The sequence below is a fragment of the Akebia trifoliata genome, chromosome 16 (assembly GCF_017979445.1).
Source record: "Akebia trifoliata isolate Shusen 1 chromosome 16, ASM1797944v1, whole genome shotgun sequence".
NCBI classification, from domain to species: Eukaryota; Viridiplantae; Streptophyta; class Magnoliopsida; order Ranunculales; family Lardizabalaceae; genus Akebia; species Akebia trifoliata.
In genome coordinates, this window is record NC_141390.1 from 3,784,692 (window position 1) to 3,803,206 (window position 18,515).

Consider the following 18,515-nt stretch of genomic DNA (forward strand, 5'->3'; position numbering starts at 1 on the left):
GGCTAAATTGAGGCGGACTTGGACGAGCTTCAAGACCATGGAGTGATTAGAGAGAAAGTTTCTCTCCTGCGCATGGTGAAAAAAAAATGAAATTTCTTGATTAGATCACCTTATGACAATGAAAAACATTATCCGATACCACAGTGTTGTAGAGTACACAATTCCATGAGCAAAGATCACTCAAGAAATTTTCTATTACACCATAGGAACACTTAAAAATATTTCTCTAGAATCCACTTTGGTCCTTGGCCTTTAAAAGAAAAAGAAGAAAGAAGGAAAGCAAATTACTTTCCTTCCCAAACAAGGTAAGTATCGATTCTTTACCCTAATCCATACTCTTCAATTCCAACCCTGAATTATATTTGAGGCAAAGAAGATCAAGAATAGCACAACTAAATTTGGTGAATCCAAAGAAGGAAAAATGGAGAAACAAATCTGTTTGAATGGAACATGGAATGATGACAAGTATTCTTCCCCAATGCCAACAATTGGCCTATACATAGCAGCAGGTACTTCTGCATGCCTACTATTTATGATTTGTGATTTATTTCATGGATTATATAATAGGAAGCCATGGATACCATGTAGATTTTTCTCACTCAACTCCCTTACACTCACTCTTCTTGGAATTGCTTCGAAACTCCCAGTAGATCTCACCACTACAATGCCTTCTGTCCACGACCAACTGTCCAAGCTTAGTGGCACTACCTTAATATGCATCTCTATGAGTTTCTTCTTTCTTTCACTAGGAATTCAAAGTGACTCTGAACGCCTTTCAAACATGCTCTCCTTGACAATCTTCGTAATAATTGTTGTTGTAAATATTTGTATGCAGTTGGTCACTGGTGTTATCTACTTGTTCATAGTAGAACATATCATAATCATGGCATGCATGCTATTATTGCTCACAGCATTGTGGTCTACTTTTGATGCTGTTCTGCCGTTCAGCAGACCAATCCATTCTTCTAACCTTGTTGGTGAACTCATAAAAAGGGAACCTCAAAATTCAGAGACTAAGAGTATGATACAAAAATTGAAGTCATTTTTCATATCTAGCTGTTTACAAAACCCTGAATTGGACCTCTTTTATTCCCCTCTGTGTGTAACTGTGTGCACGATTTCTACACTTTCTGCACTAGTTCTATCACAGGCTGCACTTCGATCCCTTGTTCTTAAGAAGGTGGAGTTTCGATGCGGAGTTTCTGATTATAAATGGTCAATGTGGATTGTGGTTGTGACTCAGATTGTAACTATCCTAGTAGGGAGTATAGCAACCATATTTAGATGGTTGTTAATGTTCAATGAAGTTGATAGAGAAATGAATGTTTACAAAGTTTTATCAACTTTGTCAAAGCTCCACATTTTTCCTACCCGGGTTTTATCAAAGCTCCGGATCATTTCGTTCTTCCAAATCTCAAGAAGGATTTTCATAATCACCTTTCATACTATTTCGAGGAATGTGCTTATGGTATTTTTTTGTGTGCAAGTGAGTATGTTCTTAGTGTCTACTCTCTTATATGTACTAATGCTCAAGATACCTTTTATGTGCGCCAAGAAAATCAGAAAAATCTGTTTTGGTGAACAAAGAAATGGGGAAAACAGGGACTACATGAATATGCACCAGTGGATACAAAGAAACTGTGAAGAGGACATGAATAAATGGATGGAGAAATATAGAAGTAATTCCCCAACCGATCATCTCATCCAACTTCTTTCCAGAACTCCTAAATCTGAAACCCATTTACCAATCAAATTCCCTCTACATTAAATGAGTATAAATTATCTTGTCTATTGGTGGTAATCTTTATAAGAATAGCCACATTTGCCTTACCAAATGCCCATGGTGCTTTTCTAGTTCGTACATTAGACGAAGCCTTTGGAATCATTTATTTCATTGACAAGAAAATGAATACCACAGACAAAGATAAAAAAAGACGTGCAATGGCAAAAGAATTGTGGATGAATAGGAACAACACCTGTCATTGGTTCCATACTGTATTAATTGAGTCGTCGGTAATGGAATACCTTTCAGACTATTTAGGTAAATCGAGCTTCCAGCCTCAATGTCTACCTCAATTGGACTCATATTGTTCATTTCGGATTTGTGAAGAATTTAAAAAGGGACACCAGGGATATTATACAGTTAGTGAACAACTAAGCATCAGTGAAATTATCTTCAGACAAGGGTCATGGCGAGAAGAGTCATCAATTGATGAATTACATGCCTGGATGGAGCAACTATTTGTGGACATGTTGCATTTTTTCCTCTCTCAATTCCCACTTGCTATATTCAAGCATCTTGTTGAAAGTCCCTTTGTTGAACATGAAGAAAGAGCAAGATTTGTGCTGAAATTCCTTTGCAAACTTCAAGCGTTGGAGTATAAAGTTGATTGGTCATTTCCTGATGGAACTGGTATCACTACCTTGATCACACCTCAAGTTCCTTCTACAGAGACTCAAGTCCATCATTCATTAGCTGATGGAACTAGTGTCACTAGCTTTATAACCACTCAAGTTCCAACTATGCCTACTCAGCATATCGAACCAGTGGAAGGCTATGCAGATGCAGATGTTCCTCTTCGAGTGATTAATGATGATGAAACTCAAGAGCTTGTTTGAATAGCATGGAATGTAAGTACTTTTTATTTTATTTTTTACGTATTTTTTTTAGACGATTTTTTACCATTAGTGTTTTGAACAATTTCTTTTCTAATCAGGAGAATAAGAAGAAGGGGAAGGTCTTGGAGTTTGAAGAATTTAAAAAGTTATTCTGTTTGTTTCTTCTGGTCTTGTCTAAAATTATTGTCTCCTGTAATCTCTTATGGGTATGCCGCTTATATATAGCTTTACAATTTTGTATTATAAATTATATCTGTTATGGGTAAAGTAAGAAAAAGTCTGCACACTCAATCAACAACAAATCAGTACTTCATTGAGACCAAGTCCTTGAAGATATCCTTAATCTGAACTATCTAATTAGGGAAGTCTTCATTGTACTTGGGTAGGTCTTTTTGAACTACTTTTTGGTCAATAGTTGTAAAATAAATAAATTATGGAGCACTTCATAAAAGTCAAAGGAGCTGAAACCACAAAAATCTAATAAAAGAAAAATCCACACTTAAGAGTCTTATTTAAAAACAACAATAAAAAAAAATTAGAACACAATGGTTATAGAATGTGTAAGAAAAATCCACTTGAGGGCCTCAAATGTGTACAAACTTGCTTAGCTATATACCACCGAGTAGGGAATTTTGTAGGAATCAAATAAAGAGATGGTCTCTCCAATTAAGAAACAGGTGGAGACTCAAAAACATAAAGGATCTGATTCTTCTGGCTCCAACCCACAACTACTTTGTAGGATAGAGGAAGCTTCCTAATTTCATGTCCTCTCTTACTCCAAAACCAAAGAGAGACCAACATATCTAAGGATTTGGTGATCCATAAAAATTAAAAGGATTCACAAGTTCAAATAGATCTGTCCTAAACAAGTGAGATAGACAAGAAAATGAAATTGAAAAATAATATGGTGTACAAAATGAAAATCCATCAAGAAAATGAAATTGAAGTTCTATGAATAATATAATTATGCATGCAATAAATTCCCGGCACAAACTATTCTCAATTTACCAAGATAAAAGACAAAAAAGAAAGAACAAGCCAAAGAAAAAAAATCCCATCCAAGATGTCATTCACATTTTCTCCATCTATCACTACGTGAAAACTAGAAAATTTGACAGAAAAAATTGACGGGCTAAAACCCATGAATTTTAGAAACTGTATTTTAATGGTCTAGGACCATCGAAATTCTAGATATTCCTAAATTTAACCGCTTAGAGCTGTCGAATTTCTCCTACCTTTCATTAATTTGACAGTTTCGACCTGTTGAAAAATAAAATTTGATTGAAAAATTCGATGCCAATTCAACCACATTGTCTATCGAAATTTATGAAATTTGATGGCCCTAGGCTGTAAAATTCGAGCTTTTTTTCGCATTGTGTATAAACTACTCAACCTTTGCACATATCTTTCCCTCATTTATCCTTTAAAATCATTTTTCACATACACTCCACCACATGTTCTCTCTCATTCATGCCACCAAAATCAATCTTCACCAAATATTTACATCTCCTCATTTGCTCATGCCTTTTAATGTATTTACATATATAAAAATCAATGGCCATCTTTACACCTGTCTCTCCTCAAATTTCACTCTTTACTCTTCAAAATCTAGAAAACCCAAAATAATTTTATGCAAATTTCAAATTTTTTTTCTTTGTTTCATGGGTTAGACCATTCTACCCAAAAAGTGCTCCCTACCCTTTATAAAAGCGGGCCTCTCCCTTAGGTTGGGACACCTGCTCTGTGCCTCAAAGCTATCCCCAAACTTACATTTTCCCAAGTTCATCCTCAACTCTCTCCTTCTCTTCTTTTTCTTCCTCCCCTTGCCCATTTAATCCCCATTGAAGACTTACAAGGGAGAAGATTAAGGACAAGGTGGGTTCTAGGATAGTTTATTTCAAGCATTTGCATCCCCCTATCATTCTACCCTCTCAATCTCTCTTTCCTTTCATGTTTAAAAAAACCTTAAGGTGTAATGAATATCTTTTCTGCCGCTAAAAATGTTGCTTTTTGCCACGATAATTTCAGCGATAGTGACAAAATCTTATTTTTGATTGATAAAATCATTTTTAAAAAAAACATATAAGAAGCTTGTGAGCATAGGAACTATGATCGTGGTTGTGTGGAGAAATTATGCCATTCACCTAAAGAACTTGGCAACACTGTTCCTAAGATTATTTATGCCTCCTCTCTCCCACCTTCCCTCCCAAAACCTATGTATTTCTTACCCAATTTCTTTAACAAAAATAATAATAGTAATAAAAAAATTCTTGGAATTCGATAAGATCGGATCAATTTTAGATTGAGTGAAATATTAATAGGATCAAACTCAGTTAAAAAATTTATTGATTCAATTGGATCGGATTTGGATTATATGGCAAAGATTTTGGAATGGTAACAATTTGATATTGATTCAATACCAAATCAATTTTGAATAGTTAATCTTGATGATTCATGTCAGTAATTCAAATCTCAACGACTTGAATTGTTGATCTCTACAATCTGAACCATGGATCTCACCAGTTGAATGGGTCAGTGTCATTAAGAATGAAAAAGTTCACTAACTTATGACGTCCAAAATAAAAGTGATATAGAGAAGAAAAAATTACTTAAAGAATCCTGACAAATGGACTTTTTTCTAAGTTTTTTATGGTCTCTTAATAGTCCATTTAGTAAACTTTTCTTTTATGAACAATTCCCACACCTCATATCCCACATTTCTCATGATTGAATGTCCTAACCGTTTAAACTCATCGTTTTCATTAAAAAATATTGGATTTTTGACATCTCAATCAAGTTTCGAAGACTCCATTCCGTTGGAAATGATTTAAGAAGGAAGAAGAAGCTATTTTCAATAGAGTTTTCAAACATTTTGAAGATGTATGTAAAAAATTAGGGGTGCGTTTGAAAACATATAATTGAGTATGAGAGTTGAACTTTCAGCTAATCAACTCTCGAAAGTTCAACACCTAATAGTTGAATGTGAATGTTGATTTTAACTTCAATGTTGGGTTTCCGATGATTCAAATTGGATTTTTTTTCCATAAGAAAATTGTAGTTGCAAAGAGCATCAACTCATCAGTGAGAGAAAAAAAGAGAAAAGAAAAGGTATAAGATTAGGGTTCTTGACCAATTGCTTGATTAAGTTCAAGCATCTAAAACCTTATGTTAGGAATTAAAAGACTTGTATTTGATTATTTGCTAAATTAGGCAGACGATCAAGGCTAGGATTTCCAAAAAAAACTCTTATTTTCGAGAAGAAGAGATAAGAGGGGAGCAATACTATTTTAGGTTTACAAAATAAATAAATAAAAGACAAAGAGAAGAAGAAAAGAGGGAGGGAGGGAGGGAGGGAAGGGGGGGGGGGGGGTAGAGAAGAGAGAGAGGGAGCACTTGGGAGCTCAAGAGTTGTCAACTTTCATGCTTTTCTATGAATGTTGAAATCCTTTAAAAAAATACAAATTGGAGAGTTCCAAACTCGGGAGTTATGTTTTTCCAACATCGAAATTTCAGCAACTAGTGTGAGTTGCAAACTCTCACACGGACCTTCGATTTTCAAACACTCCCTAGGATTTTTTACTTTTTTCGTAGTTTTTGGATAAAATTTGATCAAGAATGATTTATTTGGGTTGAAATCATCTAAACAAATTGTTATTTCAAGTTTTTAGTCGATCTTTCCATGTATTTTAGTCGAAAATGGGTCGGTTTTACAAGTGTCTAGTTTGACAATAAATAAAAAGAGGTGCACTTGACAACAAGTGGTGAATTCAAAAGTAAAAATTGTGAACTCGACATTAAATAAAAAAGTGTTGATTTCAACAATAAAAATAATAATAATGCTGAAGTGATTTTAGGTCACTCTAGCACGACTCTACATAAAAAATGGTGAATTCGACAATAAATAAAAAAGGGGTGAGTTCGCCAATAACGAGGGATCATTAAGAAATAAAAAGTTTACTATTTAGAAATAAATCCCTTTGTTAGGGTCCTTTAAGTAATTTTCTCTTTAGAAAAAAGTTGCTCTAGGTCCATTAAGTAATTTTTCTTAAATCTTAAAAACATGAAGAGCATTTTTAACGTTAATCGAGTATGTGTTTGGATACGGCTTTTCTCAGCTTTTGCTCTTCCGCGGAGACAAAAGTGAGCAAGGCGGTCGTTTGGATTGATTTCAATTCTCGACTTCTGCTTCACGCAAGAGCAAAAATTGCTCCTTCATGAAAAGCTAAAAAAAAGTGCTCCGCCAATTCTCTCCAGCGGGGAGCAATTTTTAACGGAAAAAATATAGTGAAAAGACAATTTTAACCCACAAGAATTAAACAAATCCCACGCCATTTGTCCTCAAAACAGTGCTCTAACCCTTTATCTTCTCATACTTGGTTAACAAAGAGGAGTCGTTGCTGCTGTCCTCTTGTGATCGAGTCCTCAAAATCTGCCATCAATCTCACGGTGAGTCTCTCTTTTCTGGTTCTCTTTTAACTCAACTCTTCTCTGTCACTCTGCAAATCAATCTTCTCTCCATCAAAACCCTCACTCCATATCTCTAGCCCTGTTTGAGTTGTTCCAAAATTTTGGATTGAAGATTCCCCATATAAGAGAAGCTATGATCTAGGTTCTTACCTTAGCTTTACATTTCCCATATAGATCAATAGTTGGAACTGAGATTGAGAACTTCAATGATCTCAGAGATGTGAAGAGGTTCAACAGAGTTAATGTTGATATTTGCTAGAACAGGGTTTATGACGATGAACTCATCATCTAGATCTTTGATGATGAACTAATTTATTGAATTTTGGGGTTTGTGGAGTTTGATTGATTCTCTCTCTTTCTCTCAAGTAAAAAGTTGACTGTTTTAGTAGAGATGAACTTAAAACAGTGGCTGTCATTGAACCTCTTCTTTCTTGACATTTTGTAGTGGAAAATGTTTTTTTTATTAATTTAAAAAGGAAAAGGTTTTTCTTTTAAAGAATGAGGATTGCAAAAATAACCTTTATTCTACTGTACTATTTTCAAAATGATTAATTATTATATTTGAATATTTAACATGTATGTAAGGTACAATAATCCATTCTCAAAAAAAAAATTGAAATAAAAATGAAACTTCATTACTCTAATCATGATTTATGAATATAATTTACAAGTAATTACACTAAAAACTGATTCTTTAAGTCAAATTATCAACCTAACACTAACAGTGCCTAATTATACTTAAATATGATATTAAAAGTGCAAAAATCTCATTCTGATATTATTTAGTAAAAGAGAAACTAAAATATGATTCTTTAAGGGAGTTGTTATTAGCACCCAAACATTTATTATTACATCCCAATTTCTTAAATTACTTATCACATCCTAGTTAAAGATTAAAACGCACCATTCAAACATTAAAAAGGTTTGGTTCAAATTATTATCTCAAAATTACAAAATATTATCAATTATAACACTCTTTCAAACAATTTCAGTAGTAGGTTACAATTATGATTAGGCTCATATGAAATCTTAAACAAAAAAAAAAAAAAATAGAAATCTATATATATATATGGGGGCGGTTCAAGGGACATATGTAAAAACAATGAGTTTTCAAAATATGGGTTAGAGGTTTTGAATTGAGCTGATTTTTTGCGAGGATGGTCACTATGATGAGAAGATCATCCTCACCAAAAATCAGCTCGATCTGAAACTTTTAAATCCATCAAAAGTGATTTACAAATTATTGAAAAAAATTGGTAAAAAATCGGCGGTCCACATTCTAAATCACTTTTAATGAGGTTAGAAGTTTTAAATTGGACTGATTTTTTTTTTCAGATGATCTTCCCATCATAGAGATCATCCTCACAAAAAATCAACCCAATCCGAAACTTCTAACCCATATTTTGAAAACTCATTGTTTTTACATATGTCCCTTGAACCGCCCCCATATATATATATATATAAAGATTTCATATGAGCCTAATCATTATTGTAACTTGTGAATTCATTGAATATAAAAGTGACGAATTCACATGAAATGAATGTTTTGAGAATTGAAATGAACACCAAAACCGAAATTTAGACATAAATTGCACACGTTTTGGGAAAAAAATCGTTTTCTTTATTTTAATAGGGGTGTATAAGTAATTGTTTGGGTGCTAATAGCAACTCTAAAAGACCTAAAAAATTATTCTTAAACCGGATTTTAGACTTAAAATCAAGAAATCTGAAATCCTATTTAAATCAAAATCAACAACAAAACACAAATAGGAGAATCTTCTATCTATCTACATAGGGGAATCTTCTGTCTGAAATTGATTATATAATAACCTCAATATCCTTTGTTGAAGATTTGTAGACCATTGTGATTTTGTGGAGGATAATTGATTTTGATTTAATTAGTCCTTCACTAGTAACCACTTTTTGTTACAAGATTTGTTATTTTTTTTTCGTCTAAGAAGATGATCAATTTTGATTTACTTGGTAGCACAGGGTTATTTAAGATAATACAACTATCTTAGAAATTATTTCACAACTTAATACATTCATGTTTTGTTATGTATGTTTTGTACAATAAATTTCAATTCATTGCTTAACAAGTAGCTTGTTTTTTTATTGGTAGCAGAATATGTCTGAAACCCAATCTAAGGGAAAAGAGATGACTTCTCAATCAGAAAAATCAAAATTTGTATGGACAAGAGAAATTCACAAAGCATTTCTAGATATATGTCTTGAATTGGTCCAACAAGGTCGTAGAAATGGCCTTACATTGGATAAGCCAAGCTGGAAAGACCTTCGATTAGAACTTATAAAGAGAACAAAGGTACACGTAGAACATAGACAACTTAAGAACCACTGGGATAAAGTCAAGGGTGATTGGAAGAGTTGGAATGGTTTAATGAATATGAGTGGGATTGGATATGACAGAGTGAGGAATGTAATTGTTATGGATGATGCTTGGTGGGCTGATAGGTTGAAGGTAGTCTAACCTAGCTTATCTAATTGCATTTGTTTAATCAAGTATTTTATATTAATATATATATATTTTTTTTATAGACTCATCCGACTGAAAATAAATTTCGGAATAAAGGACATGAATTTGTTCGTGAGTTAGACCTTATATTTGGTGGGACCACATCCAATGGTTCTCATGCTCGATCTCCTGCAATGAATTACGAGTCTGTTGAAGAATATCCAGATGATAATTTGGTCCATGAGAATTAGCCAGAAATACAGTCCGAGAATCAACATCAACCAAATATGTCTCAAACTGTAGATGATCTTAATGGTGAGATCCCAGTTCGTGTACCTTTAAGAAGGATGTCATCTGGAGAGGAACATCAGTCACAACGTAAGAAGGGGACCAAAAATAATATATCTCAAGACCAATTTGGAAATCTTGTTGAAGCTATTAAGCAAATGGGTGTCAAGAGGACTAATATCGCAGAGTGTGTTGCGTTATTGAATGAACTATCGGATGATATCCCATTCATGAGTGAATTATATGTTTGGGCATGTTATAACTTTGAAACAAAGTTAGGATTCAGAGATATGTTCTGCTGTTTTGAGACAAAGGAAATGCGCCTACAGTGGTTGATGAATAGGAAGCAACTGTCAGGAAATGGTAGTTCTAGTGGTCATAGTGATGTGTAAGTTATGTGGTGATTCCTTTTTGATGTTAGAAAACTTTTTGTCTGATGAATAGGAGGCAACTGTCAAGTGGTGGTAATTCTAGTGGTCTTAGTAATATATAGGGTATGTTGTGATTCTTTTTTATGTTAGGGAACTTTTTGTCTAAATCTTTGTTGAAATTTTTTGGTGGATGCTTTTGTTAGTGTTGCATCTTTGTTAGATGTTTTTGTGATTATCCATGTTGGATGCTTAATCTTTCAATGTTGATGTTTATTTTATGTTTAAACTTGACTAAATATTATTTATTGTCCTTAGATCATAGTATTATGGTTAGTCATAAATTTGAATTTTGATATTTTATTACATATTTGAAAATAAACAGATTTGATGGATTCATCGTCGGCTGCATACTTGATGTCTTCGTCGTCGGATGAAGACTTGACAGATTCATCGTCAGATGATGGTCTTGAAATGTTAGCAATTGGTATTCCAGCAAATCAAATATTATCTCAACGCAGATTTAATTTAAATAAACAACCCAAGACAAACTGTGAATTTACTGGAGAAGATTATATGAAATATGTTTTGTCAGGAAACAATTCTATATGTCATGAACAAGTAAGGATGGAAAAACATGTTTTCCATCGACTATTGTCATCTCTTCGAGATGAAGCAAACCTGAAATGTACGAGACACGTTTCTTTAGAAGTTTCTTTGGCTATGTTCCTAATGATATTAGGACAAAATGGGAGTATGAGATTGATTGCCAATCGATTTCAACACTCTGAAGAGACTGTAAGCAGACATTTTCATAGAGTTTTGAATGCGGTTCTACGTTTATGTAAGTCTCTTATCGTACCTCGATACATGAATGAGACCCCTCCTGAAATTCGAACCAATCGAAGATACTGGCCTTTCTTTAAGGTATATTATTAAAAAAAATGATTATTAACATAAATATTTATTTTATAATGCATGCATTGTCTTATTATTATTTCAATATGAAGGATTGTGTGGGAGTTATAGATGGTACGCATATAGGAGCACGTGTTCCTGCAGCAGATCAACTTCGCTTCTTAGGTCGGAAGGGCATAACACAGAATGTGTTGGCTGTATGCTCTTTTGACATGTTTTTTACATATGTTATGGCTGGTTGGGAGGGACAAGCAAATGACTCTAATGTATTGTTGAACACCATCACTAATCCTAATTCAGGATTTCCACACCCACCAGAAGGTTGGTATTTAAAGTATTAATTAAGGTAATACTTTATTTACTTGAATATTTTATAATGATCGTAATTGTTTATTTTTATTAATAGGTAAGTACTACCTAGTTGATTCTGGGTACCCATTGATGGATGGCTATTTGACACCATATAGAGGTGTTTGTTACCACCTACAAGATTTTCGAAGGGGTACTTGGCAAAAGGGGAAGAAAGAAGTATTCAATCATCTTCATTCTTCCCTACGTAATGTGATTGAAAGGTGTTTCGGTGTTTTAAAGGCACGATGGGCGATCTTACGTGACATACATTCATATTCATTTGATACACAACGGGATATTATGATTACTTGCATGGGATTACACAACTTTATTCGGAAAGAGGGCTTAGTAGATGTGGAATTTGCTCGATATGATCAAGATGATTTTGTAGAAGAAGATTCCACATCTTTAGATCATAACAATCCATCTGTGCATTCACATCGTCAAGCAAATAGGGTTATGGAACAGAAGAAAGAAGTCATAGCACAAGCTATAAAAGAGGCTTATGATCGGCATGATATTAATGTATGAGGGTGACTTGAATTAAATTCAATACTTTAATTTGAATATTGTAAAAATTTGACTTGCTATTCTTTTAAGATGTTTTAGATTTATCTATTTTGATTTTTCATACATTTGAATTTAAGAACATATGTTTGATTGTAAATCATTGAATGTAGTTTTGATAGCACTTTATTGTTCGTATGATCGGGAATTAGTTGTTATCACTGCTAAAACCAAAGAAAATAAATGTAGAAAATTTTATAGGTGTCCGTCTTGGAAGGTAATGATTGATTTTAAGACAAACATAAATTTCTCATATTTCCTTTACAATATATCTATTTATATTATAGTCTGATAAAGTTCATTTTTTTTTTAAATTCCAGAATCATATTGGGGGATTTTTATGGGTTAATGAAGTTAAAGCTATTAACGAAGTTGATGTGATTAATAAGCATTGAAAAAAACACGGAAAACAAAAGAACACCAATGATTTGTTTTTTTATGCATCAATAGGATGTAATATATTACAGTTCATAACAATTTTAATTTTAATAGTTATTTTAGTTATGATGTCATTTCTTAGATAAATATATTTAGATTGCATGTATGAGATTTGTTTAAGTATAAATATATTTCAAAACTTGGTATATTTGAGATAACACTATTTTATATATATGATATTCAACAGGTGATAAGTGAACACATCCCACTTTTAAGAGAGGTGTTGTCAATTTTTTTTTAAATTTTGAGTATAATTTAGTTTAATTATACATTATATTAATATTTATAGTTAAAATATAAAAAACAGTGCAGTTTAAAGATATATTATGACACTAAAGGACAAAAAACAGTAATAGTTAGAATATAAGGGTATTCTGGTCTTTTTTCAGAAATCATGAGAAGTCAGTATGGTTCCCAAACACACTTCCAGCACAAAAGTACTTCTGCCAGTATTTCACAGAATTGATTCCCAAAGACCCTTTCAACACAAAAGTACTTTTCCAGCTCCTTCACAAAGTACTCCAGCTCCTGCTCTTTGGAAGAGTACTTCTGCTTATGGTATCCACACAGGAGTTTCCCCTTCCCCACCCCAAGGGGATTTTATTTTCATTTATTAATATTTTATTTATTTTTTAAATACTTAAAAGAAAATTTAAATTTACTCCTTTCTTTCTTTTATTAATGACCGTAAGAGAAAGACCACAAAAAAAAAAAAAAAAACACCTGGGTGGAGATTTCTAGATTCTACTCCTCTTTGGCTCTATAAATTGAGGCAAATTTCTTAAAAAATTTCAAGTTTTATTGAAAAAATTCATGTTAATGATCGAGATTTCGATACAGATTTACAATATTTGCAAAGCCCATCATTGAATTTAACTTTTTTGTTTATTTTAAGATTGGTATCTTGCGTTATTTCTCGAGCCGCTTTGTCTCCTTCTGTTTCTCACTCTTTGTCCTTTTTGGTTTGCAAGCTGTTCCAGATAGAGAAATTAAGACTTGGGTTTGATCCAAAAAAAATTTACTTTATTTTGGGTTATTGGGTCGTTCTTTGATTCTGAGAATTTAGGTCCAATTTTGCAAAATTAGTCATGTTTTTGTCTATTTTTTAGCTATTAATAGAGAGAATTATGGCTCTTTTGGTGTTTCTATAAACATAAAAAAATCTCCTTTTTCTTGTGATTCCATTTTAAATTTCGATTTGAGTTTTGTTTTATTTGAGGGGTTCGAATTTGTGTCGAAACAGGGGTAATGTTGAGGCGGGTAGTGCCCGTCTGCGGTAACCTCTGTTTCTTACGTCCTCTTATGCGGGCGAGGTCGAGACAGCCCATGAAACGGTATAAAAAGCTTCTCGCTGATATCTGCACTATTTTATTTGGAATTTTCAATTGATATAATGTTTCACTATTTATTTGAGTGATTTTAAAATTTTGTTGCATTGCATTGCATTTGAATGTGTTAGTTCTTGAATTATTCTACTTTTGTTTTCAGAAAATTTTCATTTTCTCTCTATTGCTTACATCATTTGCACCATATGTTAATCGGCTGTTGGGCTGTGAGACCATGCGTATTACAACGTAGGAACACTTAAAAAATATTTCTCTATAATCCACTTTGGTCCTTGGTCTTGAAAAGAAAAGGAAGAAAGAAGGAAAGCAAACTACTTTCCTTCCCAAACAAGGTAAGTATGGATTCTTTACCCTAATCCATACTCATCACTTCCAACCTTGAATTATATTTGAGGCAAAGAAGATCAAGAATAGCACAACTAAATTTGGTGAATCCAAAGAAGGAAAAATGGAGAAACAAATCTGTTTGAATGGAACATGGAATGTAGACGAGTATTCTTCCCCAATGCCAACAATTGGCATATACATAGCAGCAGGTACTTCGGCATGCCTTCTATTTATGATATGTGATATCTTTCATGGATTATATAATAAAAAGCCATGGATACCATGTAGACTTTTCTCACTCAATTCCCTTACACTCACTCTTCTTGCAATTGCTTCGAAACTCCCAGTAGATCTCACCACTACAATGCCTTCTGTCCAGGACCAACTGTCCAAGCTTAGTGGCACTACCTTAATATGCATCTCTATAAGTTTCTTCTTTCTTTCACTAAGAAATCAGAGTCACTCTGAACGCCTTACAAACATACTCTCCTTGACAATCTTTGTAATAACTGTTGTTGTAAATATTTGTATGCAGTTGGTCACTGGTGTTATCTACTTGTTCATAGTAGAACATATCGTAATCATGGCATGCATGCTATTATTGCTCACATCATTGTGGTCTACTTTTGATACCTTGAGTTTAATCCCTTCTTCTATACCTGTTCTCCCTTTAAGATATATCCCTCTTTCCCCTGTTGATGAACTTGTAAAAAGGGACCCTCAAAATTCAGAGACTAAGAGTGTGATACAAAAATTGAAGTCATTTTTCATATCTAGCCATCTACAAAACCCAGAATTGGACCTCTTTAATTCCCTTGTGTATTTAGCTGTGTGCACGATTTCTACACTTTCTGCACTAGTTCTATCACAGGCTGCAGTTCGATCCCTTGTTCTTAAGAAGGTGGAGTTTCGATGCGGAGTTTCTGATTATAAATGGTCAATGTGGATAGTGGTTGTGACTCAGATTGTAACTATCCTAGTAGGGACTATAACAACCATATTTAGATTGTTGTTAATATTCAGTGAAGTTGATAGAGAAATGAATGTTTACAAAGTTTTATCAACTTTGTCAAAGCTCCACATTTTTCCTACCCAGGTTTTATCAACTTTGTCAAAGCTCCGGATCATTTCATTCTTCCAAATCTCAAGAAGGATTTTCATAATCACCTTTCATACCATTTCGAGGAATGTGCTTATGGTATTTTTTGGGGTGCAAGTGAGTATATGGTTTATGTCTGTTCTCTTATATGTAATAATGCTCAAGATACCTTTTATGTGCGCCAAGAAAATCAGAAAAATCTGTTTTGGTGAACAAAGAAATGGGGAAAACAGGGACTTCATGGATATGGACCAGTGGATACAGAGAAACTGTGAAGAGGACATGAATAAATGGATGGAGAAACATAGAAGTCATTCCCCAATCAATCATCTCATCCAACTTCTTTCCACAACTCCTAAATCCGAAAACCCATTTACCAATCAAATTCCCTCTCCATTTAAAGTATCTTGTCTTTCAGTGGTAATCTTTATAAGAATAGCCACAGTTGCATTACCAAATGCCCTTAGTGCTTCTCTAATTCACACATTGGATGAAACCTTTGGAATCATTTATTTCATTGACAAGAAAATGAATGCCACAGATGATGATAAAAAAAAACTTGTAACGGCAAAAGAATTGTGGTTGAATAGGAACAACCCCTATCATTGGTTCCATAATACATTCATTAAACCATTGGTAATGAAATTGTATTCTCAGTCTCCATTTCAACCTCCACTGGACTTATATTTCGCACTTTGGCTTACTGAAGAATTAAGAAGTTCCGATGGATGGTACAATCGTTTTACTGATGCAGGAATTGAAATTCAAAACGTCTGTGAATTGATCATTGGACAACAGCCAAGACAAACCTACTCATCAATCGACGAACTATATGGTCACATGGAGCAACTATTTGTGGACATGTTGCACTTTTTCCTCTCTCAACTCCCACTTGCCATATTCAAGCATCTTGTTGAGAGCCCCATTCCTGAACGTGAAGTAAGAGCAAGACTTGTGCTGAAATTCCTTTACAAACTTGGACCATTGGAGAATAAAGTTAATTGGTCATTTCCTGATGGAACTGGTATCACTACGTTGATCACACCTCAAGTTCCTTCTACACACACTCAAGTCCCTCATTCATTAACCGATGGAACCAGTGTCACTAGCTTTACCATTAGTCCGACTCACCATATCGAACCAGTGGAAGGCTATGCAGATGCAGATGTTGCTCGTTGAGTGATTAATGATGATGAAATTCAAGAGCTTGTTTGAATAGCATGTAATGTAAGTACTTTTTTTTTTTTTTTACGTAATTTTTTAGATGAGTTTTTACCATTAGTATTTTGAACAATTTCTTTTCTAATCAGGAGAATAAGAATAAGGGGAAGGTCTTGGTCTGATCTGGACCCTCCAATAAGCATGAAGGCCTTGAAGTTTGAAGAATTTAAAAAGTTATTCTGTTTGTTTATTGTAGTCTTGTGTAAAATTACTCTTCTGTAATCTGTTACGGATCTCTTCATATGTACTTAGGTAGGTCTTGTTGAGCAACTTTTTGGTCAATAGTTGTAAAATAAATAAATTATGGAGCACTTCATAAAAGAAAAGGAGCCGAAACCACAAAAATCTAATAAAAGAAAAATTCACTCTTAAGAATCTTATTTAAAAAAAAAAAACAAAAAAAATTAGAACACATGGTTATAGAATGTATAAGAAAAATCCACTTGAGGGCCTCAAATGTGTACAAACTTGATTAGCTATATATCACTGAGTAGGGAATTTTGTAGGAATCAAATAAAGCGATTGTCTCTCCAAACACTTGCCTACCTAGCATTCCAATTAAGAAACAGGTGGAGACTCAAAAACATAAAGCATCTGATTCCTCTCTTACTCCAAAACCAAAGAGAGACCAACATATCTAAGGACTTGGTGATCCATAAAAATTAAAAGGATTCACAAGTTCAAATAGGTCTGTCCCGAACAAGTGAGATAGACAAGAAAATGAAATTGAAAAATAATATGGTGTACAAAATGAAAAACCATCAAGAAAATGAAATTGAAGTTCTATGAATAATATAATTATGCATGCAATAAATTCCGGTACAAACAATTCTCAATTTACCAAGAGAAGAAGACAAAAAAGAAAGAACAAGTCAAAGAAAAAAATCACATCCAAGATTTCATTCACATTTTCTCCATCTATCATTACATGAAAAATAGAAAATTTGACAGAAAAAATTGACAGGCTAAAACCCATGAAGTTTAAATACTGAATTTTGATGGTTTAGGACCTTCGAAATTCTAGATATTCCCAAATTTGACAGCTTAGAACTGTCGAATTTCTCCCATCCTTCATTAATTTGACAGTTTCAACCCATCGAAAAACAAAATTTGACAATGAATTTTAATTGTTTGTTTGTTTTGTTTTGTTTTTTTTTTTTTAAATCAATTTTAAGGACTATATCTCCAAGCCCCTTCGAGCCAATTCATTAAACTCCTTTATACAAGCTTGGCTCCCCTTTTTGAATAATGAAGGGGAAAAGATTGTAATAAAGACAATAGCAACAAATCATCACAACATAAAAGAATTAGTTTGCTTTCTAGAATAATTTTGTTGATTATGGTAGATGTTGCACCAGTGATTGTTCATTCTATGGACAACTTATGTAATAAAGTTTCTTACTAGATAGTTTATCTCTAAATTGTCAATAAAGTTGATCGATCCAAACATACAATCAAAATCAGGCAAATTTCTAAGAGAACATAAACACTCTAAACCTGTATAAAGTGCAAGTACATGAGTCCACTAGACAACAAAAAGCCAGCATTTGACTTCCTTTAAGGTTGAGCTTGGACTGTGAAATAGAAACCTTGTAATAAAGGAATTACAACCAGATTTTGGCTACAAATCAAGAACAATGGCAGCTCTCACACTCTTAAATAGCAAAAAGAACTCCCTTCTCCTTTAGAAATTATAGGAGGACACAATGATCTAAATAATATATTAAATGGATTTTCAAGCTATATATAATGCTCTCAAACTGCATATATACCCCATATTGATGGAATAATTCACCAGATTCCTATAACACCATATTGCTAGGCAGAGGCCATCATGGTGCTAAGGTCGACCACTTGGAAACTTATCATATATACACATTAGCCCATTTTAAGAATTTAATGTATGGATGTATTTAGATAAGCTAATATGTATTAAATCATACAAACAAATATATAAGAAACTGCTGAAAACAAAATCTTTGAGAGCATAAGAAAAAATGTCGTTGGTTTGTGTTTGGTACATGAGTTAGTAG

At 33.4% G+C, this 18,515-nt stretch overlaps 3 protein-coding genes across 4 annotated transcripts; all 3 read left to right on the forward strand.

Moving 5' to 3' along the window:
* Positions 1-310: 310 nt before the first annotated feature.
* LOC147382321 (uncharacterized) lies at positions 311-2,845 on the forward strand. Its single transcript, XM_086428744.1, has 2 exons — positions 311-2,631; positions 2,718-2,845. Exon 1 carries the CDS (start codon positions 422-424, stop codon positions 1,766-1,768), a length of 1,347 nt encoding a protein of 448 aa, XP_086284870.1. The 5' UTR covers positions 311-421; the 3' UTR covers positions 1,769-2,631; positions 2,718-2,845.
* Positions 2,846-9,214: 6,369 nt separating this feature from the next.
* On the forward strand, positions 9,215-9,810 carry LOC147382322 (L10-interacting MYB domain-containing protein-like). The gene is made up of 2 exons (XM_086428502.1): positions 9,215-9,565; positions 9,643-9,810. The coding sequence occupies exons 1-2, from the start codon at positions 9,215-9,217 to the stop codon at positions 9,808-9,810; spliced, it is 519 nt and encodes a 172-aa protein (XP_086284628.1).
* Positions 9,811-13,841: 4,031 nt separating this feature from the next.
* On the forward strand, positions 13,842-16,811 carry LOC147382323 (uncharacterized). Of its 2 annotated transcripts, XM_086429418.1 has the most exons (3): positions 13,842-14,371; positions 16,016-16,488; positions 16,572-16,811. In XM_086429418.1, exons 1-2 carry the CDS (start codon positions 14,284-14,286, stop codon positions 16,438-16,440), a joined length of 513 nt encoding a protein of 170 aa, XP_086285544.1. In that variant the 5' UTR covers positions 13,842-14,283; the 3' UTR covers positions 16,441-16,488; positions 16,572-16,811. The 2 variants fall into 2 exon arrangements, with proteins under 2 accessions (XP_086285544.1, XP_086285543.1); XM_086429417.1 differs by lacking the exon at positions 13,842-14,371 and having other exon boundaries at positions 14,381-16,488.
* The last annotated feature ends 1,704 nt before the right edge of the window (positions 16,812-18,515 follow it).

Bases quoted from the DNA above. Each gene is read 5' to 3' on its own strand.
- LOC147382321 (XM_086428744.1), top strand. From the start codon at position 422: ATGGAGAAACAAATCTGTTTGAATGGAACATGGAATGATGACAAGTAT.
- LOC147382322 (XM_086428502.1), top strand. From the start codon at position 9,215: ATGTCTGAAACCCAATCTAAGGGAAAAGAGATGACTTCTCAATCAGAA. The intron at 9,566-9,642 runs GTAGTCTAACCT...TTTTTTTTATAG, and splicing joins GGTGGGCTGATAGGTTGAAG to ACTCATCCGACTGAAAATAA.
- LOC147382323 (XM_086429417.1), top strand. From the start codon at position 14,395: ATGATATGTGATATCTTTCATGGATTATATAATAAAAAGCCATGGATA.